The sequence below is a fragment of the Cornus florida genome, unplaced genomic scaffold (assembly GCF_030987335.1).
Source record: "Cornus florida cultivar Cherokee Brave unplaced genomic scaffold, ASM3098733v1 CherokeeBrave_3.0.0_Hap2_Chr06, whole genome shotgun sequence".
NCBI classification, from domain to species: Eukaryota; Viridiplantae; Streptophyta; class Magnoliopsida; order Cornales; family Cornaceae; genus Cornus; species Cornus florida.
Window position 1 is genome coordinate 24,855,927 of NW_026775576.1, and position 7,878 is coordinate 24,863,804.

Genomic DNA, 7,878 nt, shown 5'->3' on the forward strand with positions numbered 1-7,878 from the left:
ATCTGTATCACCTCCTCTCCACCACGGTCATTGCCACTGCCACCTCCTCGCCGTCGACAAACACCGTCACCACCACCATTGCCGACAACTACCACCATCATCGCTTCTCTCTCCTCTCTCTCTCTCTCTCTCTCTACAAACACTACCAAACACTGTCGAAAACTGAAACCCTTCATCGTTTTGAAAGAGCAAGGTCAATATGAAATTCCTCCTCAAAGAAGTAAAAATCAATGGAATTCTCTGCCGAATCGGAGACCCTGGTGGTCTTAAATGCCGTCGCCGCCGATGGAGTTCAAGTCGCATCCGATGAGAGGTGAGAGAAGACATAAACGGCGGTGACGATATTTTACTCTGCTTTCAAAAGTCAAAAAGAAAAAGATATGAAAAGTCAGCTTTTGATTTTGATCCCTAAAGATTAGACCTTCCAAGTTCAAAAATACCAGAAATGGAAAGATTCAAATGGAAATTCATTCTCGAAAGGCACAATCTGATTCCACTCCCTTTCTTCCTAAGAATAGAGATCGTGAGAGCGAGTTCTCACCTGCCCTCATCAGGTTCAAAAATGGAAATTCATTAGGCACAATCTGATTCCACTCCTTTTCTGTAATGGAAATACGCTAAGGAAGCGAACAACTCTACAAGAAATTCATTCAACTTCAATATCACTCCGCCTGTCAAAAAAGGAAGTTGACCCCCATACCTGCAGCTTGTGTGATTCACTCTATTGGTCTGCTTTACGGTGCGTGCTATGCAAGGGGTATAGCTCTGGGAACGGGCTTAGACGATGGATTGACTAATGGCTCGCCGGATATGACCAAGTTCATCCGGCATTGAGAGACCCAGTTAGAGAAAGAAAAAATATATATATAGAGAGAGAAAGGTAAAAGAAGCAAAATTAAAATTGCTAAACTTCCTTTTTGATTTTTACTTTCAAAATATTAAAAATAAAATTTTGTTATTAAACACGATTTTACTTTCTATTTCATCTCTAAAAAGTAAAGCGTTAGTAAACAAGAGATTTTTTTTTTTTTTTGTTGCACTTACCCCTGTTTATTTAATAACGAAATATTACATTTGTTCGACATATGTCAGCAGCCCTTCGCATTCATTTGGCACCACTACACTCTCTCAGACTCACTCGTGAAATTTCTGAGATTATTAGTATTATAAACTCAACGGACCCTCTCGATAAGCTAAGCTAGGGTTTCATACTCTCATCTCACTTTTCTATCAAAACTCAAAACCCTAAAAATGTCGGACTATTTCCCCCAAGAAGTGTTGATCGAAATACTCTCAAGAGTCCCGGTGAATTCTCTGCTGAGATTCAGGTGTGTGTCTAAGTCCTGGCTCTCTCTCATCACCAGCCCTAATTTCATCAATACCCACGTCAATCAGTCCAACAACAACAACTCTCACCTTCTCATCAGGTACTTCTCTCTCAACCCCAGCAGCCAAGAGCGCTATTCGGTCCATTTCGACACCCAAACAACACTCGATCACTATACAGAATTCAACTGTCCATTCAAGACCCGTTCGAAAACCTTCTTCCGACTAGTGGGCACTTGCAATGGCTTGATTTGCCTCTCAGACGACCAATTTGGCTACACCTACACTCTAATCATCTGGAACCCGGCGATTCGGAGGTGTGTGAGCCTTCCTAGGCCTCGCGTATGCTTCGATGTCTATGGTCCTTATATGTTTGCTCTTGGGTTCGGAATCGATTCTCGAACCAATGACCACAAGCTGGTGAGGCTCGCGTGGCTCCAAAACAGAGTGGGTTCTTGGGATACAAGTAAAGGTGTTACGCGACTGTTGTATGCAGGAGGGGAGGAGGGTTATCTACCTCCTCCTGAAGTCGAGGTCTTCTCTCTCAGCACTGGCTCTTGGAAGACGGTTAATGCTGATGCTCCTCCGTATAAAATGATTGATCATTTCTGCTCGGCAGTTTTTCTCAAAGGGTCTCTGCATTGGCTCGCTCATAAGCGAATGGATGACTCGAATCGCAGTTATCACAGTGCAATTTTGGCATTCGATATCGGTCGTGAGGTGTTCGACGACATGATTCTTCCAAAACGGTTGGCTAGCAAGTTTCCACTCAACTTGACAATTGGAATGTTTGAGGAGACACTTGCTGTTTTTCACTATGATGACTGGAATTTGACCAAGCGTTGTGCTGTGTGGGTGATGGAACAGTTCGGGGTAGCTGAGTCCTGGAGGAAGCAATTCACTGTTGAGATTCAAGAAGGAATAGGGGCGGCACTCGGGTTTAGGAAGAATGGGGAAATGATACTGGTGAAGGGTAATGATGAAGTGGTTCTGTATGACCCGGGCAGTAAAGCTTTTAACAGTCTTGGAATTCATAGCAATAGAGACTCAGTTTTTGTGGGTACCTATGCTGAGAGCCTGGTTCTGCTTGATGGAGTGAATGTAGTCTTGGGGGCACAGGTGGAGTCTTGTTCCACTATTAATTCTGAGGAAGAAGCTGTTTCGGGTAGTCAAGATGAAGCCACACGTCTGGCGGATGCACTTCAACAAAACTCCATGATGAATCGCTTTTTTGCAGTACATTTTCTCAGTTACTAGTATGTCTTCTTTCTGAAAGATATAGTTTTGACTCTCAAGGCTAACTATCAATGCCAAATCTTGACATTGCGTTACGGCACCACATGTAAATGCAGATATGTTGCCCTTTGTTAAGTTGTTTGGGTTAGTCTAATTTTACCTTCGGTTAGATATCTGCATTTTAAGGTCATCAAGCAGTGTTACAATACCTGTTTGATGATTGGACTAATAGTTGTAGTGTCAGGGTTTGATGTTATACAGCATGGTTGAGGAACCATTGTGTGCTATTTAATGTTCTTCCTGCTTTATTTCACTAAGCTTTACTGTTTTATCATCAATGAAGTTCTGTTTTTAAAGTAGTTGTTTTGCTGAGTTGGGTTGGTTGGATCCAAGCTGTGCATTGAGAGCTACATAATCAACTTCTTTTAGCAGAAATAATTACTTCATGCATTATGTTTTTGATTGCTCAAATACTTTGTGCTCTGCTGTGTGTGTGTGTGTGCGCGAGGTGGGGGCAGGGTTGCAATGGAAGGTTTTTGGAAAACCCTCAGGTGTGTTTGAAGGTCAAGAATGGAGCATCTTTACTTAAAGACCAATTTGTTTTTGGTATATGATTACAAGAATGCTTCAACCTAGAGAGAAGGATGAACTTCACACAATGAACTTGTGATGCAATTGCTTTCCACCATTTTGATTCTGACAATTTATTTATTTTAATTTTTTTCTCTTGCTAAATACACAGTACTGATTTAGAGCTAGCTGCATATGTCAGTTTTATATTCAGTTTTGTATTAAAGTAACTCTTCTAGTGTTAATGTTTTTGGTCATATATGAATGCAATGATTATGGTGTTGAGCAATAAAGCCATATTATGTTTTCCGTCCTTGTGGTGAACTACACATTAATAATGTTAACCTTGGTTTTGTGCAATCCTGTACTGGTGGGATGTTATGCCTCTAGTTTATGGTTCGGTTAGAAGTCAACAATTGGGGATGCAAGGAAGGCAGAAGCCACAAAACATGGATGAAAAAGGAAATGCATTTTTGTGAATGTTTCGGGGTTTTAGTAAACTTCTTTCTTTCTGTATCTCTTTTTTGTTTTTTCGTGCGCGCACACACATATATAATGATTGTGGTTGTTAGTGGATACAAGCAATCAAGTTACACACTCTGTAATAGGATACAAGTAATTAAGCTGCATTCTTTTTAATAGTTTAAACTTTTGAATAGATGATGGTAACTGGTAAATATGGGATCATAATAGGCAAGGTGTTGAGTTCAAATCTCATCGTCACCTTAATAACTATTCTGAGATTTGGCCATGCGTGATGGGTGTGTTAGAAGATATGAATAATTTTACACATTCCCTAACACAGTCTGAGATTTTAAAGTAGATGGTGGTTCATATCAGTTAACACTTTCAATTATTTAGTGTAGTCAAGGTGGATGAAGTATCTTCATTGTTGGATATAGTATGAAGAAAGTAGCATAGTTGAGTGTTTGCGCATAGTGATAGCATGATGGGTGTGTTAGAAGATATGAATAATTTACACATTCCCTAACACACTCTGAGATTTTAAAGTAGATGGTGGTTCATATCAGTTAACACTTTCAATTATTTAGTGTAGTCAAGGTGGATGAAGTATCTTCATTGTTGGATATAGTATAATGAAAGTAGCATAGTTGAGTGTTTGCGCATAGTGATAGTTCTCTTTCCCTCTCCGCGCAAAAAACTCACACCGCCATTTGTCCCTAAGAGGACTTGAACCCTCACCTTCCACTTTGGGAGATAGAGGAGATACCACTGGGCTACCTTGGTGGTCTCAATGATAGCTTGTTTGTTGGGGGAAAAAGGTGTTCAGTGATAAAAGTATTGAGAGATAGCTATGATATTTTGAGACTTAGGCATATTGCATGGTGGGATGACTTTCACTCGGCCTAAGTATTAGGATAGAAGGTTGCTTTACAATAAAATCTTTACATTGAACTTCAATGTAAAGGTTTTGAATCATGGGTTAGTTCAACGAATTCTGGAAGCTTCCTCATGGAAATTTTCTACAATAAGACAAGTGGATTGATCAGTTGAAAGGGCCATTTTTGGAGGTTTTAGGAAATACCCAGTTTTAGTCAAATAGAAGTTTTGCCCCAATGCTCATCTGATACAGAAAGAGGTCTGCAACAATCTTATGGGCGCGGCGAAATGTTGTGTGCAATTCACCTGTTCTTCCTGCTATATTTCACCTATCTTTACTGTTTTATCATGAATGAATATCGTTCTAAAAAAAAAAAAAGTAGTTTTGTTGTGTTGGTTTGGTCGAACCCAAGATTTGCATTGAGAGCTACATAATCAAGTTCTTTTAACAGAAATCATTGCTACTGTAATGGTGATGCCTTGTGTTTTTGATTGCTAAAAGTAAGTCCCTTTATGTGCAAATTGAGGTCAGTTACATCTCCTGTCACTTCTGATGCCGTATCGACTCGTGGTGTTCATTTTTATGATTAATTATTTTCTTCTATTTTATAATTAATAGTTATTTAAGTACCATTCATCTTGTTGGTACCCTGGCTTTTGCAACAGTTTTAGTGAGCAGAGATTATGTAATTATCATACGTATCCTAGTTACTCTAATATGTACTTGAATCACCAGGATGAAATGCAGAAGTATTAGTGAACATACCACCAAATAGTATTAAGCATCCGTATATAAAACTAAGTAAAATGATAGATTGTTAGCTACAAATGTGTCATTCGTATACTTTGCAGGAGAGCCGTCTCATTTGGGCTGTTAAATACAATTTTTTTTGTTTTTTTTTGGATAAATGGGCGGGATTGTAATTCAATGAATTAACTTTTGGATTTTGTGAATGGCATAAAGCTATAATGTTGCTATTGTCTTCTTTAGGAGCACTCCCCTTTTGAGTTGTCTTTTATAAAAATCTTACTTTGGAGATAAATATTTTAAAAGGAGAGAAACTATTATATTCTTATCCAATAATAACATACCAGTTCTTGTTGGATACTATTTATTAGAGTTGTCCAAAAAACCAATGGGCTATTGTATCATTACTCTAAATGAGTTGGTGTTGTCTTGATGCCATTTAATACTCTCTCTATCCCATATTAGTTGTCCATGTTGAAAACTTTGACTCATTATTATTTTTATCTTTAATCTTTGAGTCATTTAAGGTCATTTTTAATCATATTTCTCTTATATACTTACATACTACCTTTGTACCACATTAGATATCCACTTCGAAAACTTTGACTTACAATTTTTGTAAGTCAAAGTTTTCGAGGTGGACATCTAATATGAGACGGAAATTTAGACCTTTAGCCCAAATAACACCGTCCCTAAAATTTATTAGGGAAGGCATATACTGTCACTAATAAGGTACGTATTAGAGACGGACAAACTGTCTCTAATACATTATTTTTTAATTATAATTATTGTATTAAGGACGGATGGATTGTCTTTAATAAATTTATTATTATTATTATTATTGTATTAGGGATGGATAGACGGTCCCTAATACATTATTATTATTATTATTATTATTATTATTAAATTTCTGATGGGTATAAATTGTTCCTAATACTCTAATTATTAGTTTATTATTATTATTATTATTATTATATGCTTGATTTGTGGGTTTAACCATTCCGGACACATCGATATTATTATATGCAAAATCTAAACAAAATAGATCTACAATAACATTAAAAAAGATATTACTAGCCATCAAACAAAATAAATCTACAATAACATTCAATATCCATAAAATCTCCAATTTTCTAAACAAAAACTAAGACCATCTGCTAGCACAAAAAATGGTTCCATCCTCTTCAAACCAGATGCAAAGTTATCAAAATACATCCTAAAAAAGATAAATATTTTTAAAATATTATCTCTTTATCGCATTAGTCATTCTGTTGGTGGTTATGGTGGTGCTTGCTGGTGGTGTTGATATTGCCACCATGTTGGTGGCGGTTGCTGATATTGTCACCTTATTGGTGGCGACTGCTGAAAATGAGAGTCTGGTGGAGGTGGCGGTGGTTGGTGATACTAGTTTGGTGGGGTTTGCTGCTGTTAGGAATCTGATGAAGACTGTTGTTGGTGGAACCATGGTGGCGGCTGCTGTTGCTATTGATATTGGAGGAACCATGGTGGTGGCTGTTACTAGTGCTGCTCAAGCATCTTCTCAAGTTTATCTATCTTTTTTACCAATTGTACATTTCTTTCCTCAGCCATTTCGGCCATTTTCCTAAAAGCCTCGTTATATGATAAGGAGGCACGTTGACGCTTTGGAGCCACGAAACCATGTCCGAATTCACGGTAATATCCCTTTCTTATGCCTAGTTGGTTTTGCATTATCTCAACATCATTTATGATTGGACTCTACCATCAGAATTTTGAGAATTTTGTGAAGACTTTTCTTTCATTGCATCCTGCAAAATATTTAAGTTCGCTATCAAATTGAAGGAATATGGCATAGGAATCAATCATATGCAAGCTAGAATATTAATCTTAATAGAGAAAAAAAAAAAAAATGTTGAAGCATCAACAATTAGCTACTTAAATATGAAAGAAAACAAGTTAGTTATGGGCAGGAAGAGTTTAATTAATTAATTAATTAAGCTAACATTGACAAAACAATCATGGAAATGAAGACGAATGAGCTAGGCTGGCAGGAATGCGTGATCAACTCCAGTTAGACTCTTAAAAATTATTATGCAAACTAGAACTCTTAAGTATTCAATATTATCGATAATCTTCAGTGCCGATTATTTTTATCAAATATGCTCTTAAATGTGGTTCTTATTTAGTAAGCCTCTGTTTTAGAACAAATTTTGAGAATTTTCAGTAAATTCAATGGAAAAAATTGTTGTCATTTTATCAGAGAGTTGACAATTTGTTCCATTGAACACTAGCTTTGTAATCAGCTGACACTGACTTGGCTATATGATATGGTAGACACTTGTACTAGTTTGATTATTGTTATTGAATTTCTAAAGCTTACAAAGGAAGCTTTCCTAACCATCTGTACTGAAGTATAATATTTGAAGAGAGAAGAAATAAGGAAACCAGTAAGCTTAGTATCCGGCCAGAGAAGAAAGAGAAAGGAAGAGAGTTCTTGGCTGAGGGTCAGAGAGAGAGAGGGAAACTAGCTTTGTTTGATATAATTTAGTTTAGTATTGACTTTTCTATGGATTTTTGAAGTTCAGAAAACAATTCTGCTATGTAAACTATTTAGGGCAGACTTTCTCCACATCTCCACAGTTTGTGATATTTTGTGTAGATGTCTTTGCCGTGAAAAA

General features: G+C 37.2%; 1 protein-coding gene across 1 annotated transcript; it reads left to right on the top strand.

Moving 5' to 3' along the window:
* Positions 1-1,251: 1,251 nt before the first annotated feature.
* On the top strand, positions 1,252-2,583 carry LOC132313884 (F-box protein CPR1-like). The gene has a single exon (XM_059812821.1). The coding sequence runs from the start codon at positions 1,252-1,254 to the stop codon at positions 2,581-2,583; it is 1,332 nt and encodes a 443-aa protein (XP_059668804.1).
* Positions 2,584-7,878: the final 5,295 nt, after the last annotated feature.

Bases quoted from the DNA above. Each gene is read 5' to 3' on its own strand.
- LOC132313884 (XM_059812821.1), top strand. From the start codon at position 1,252: ATGTCGGACTATTTCCCCCAAGAAGTGTTGATCGAAATACTCTCAAGA.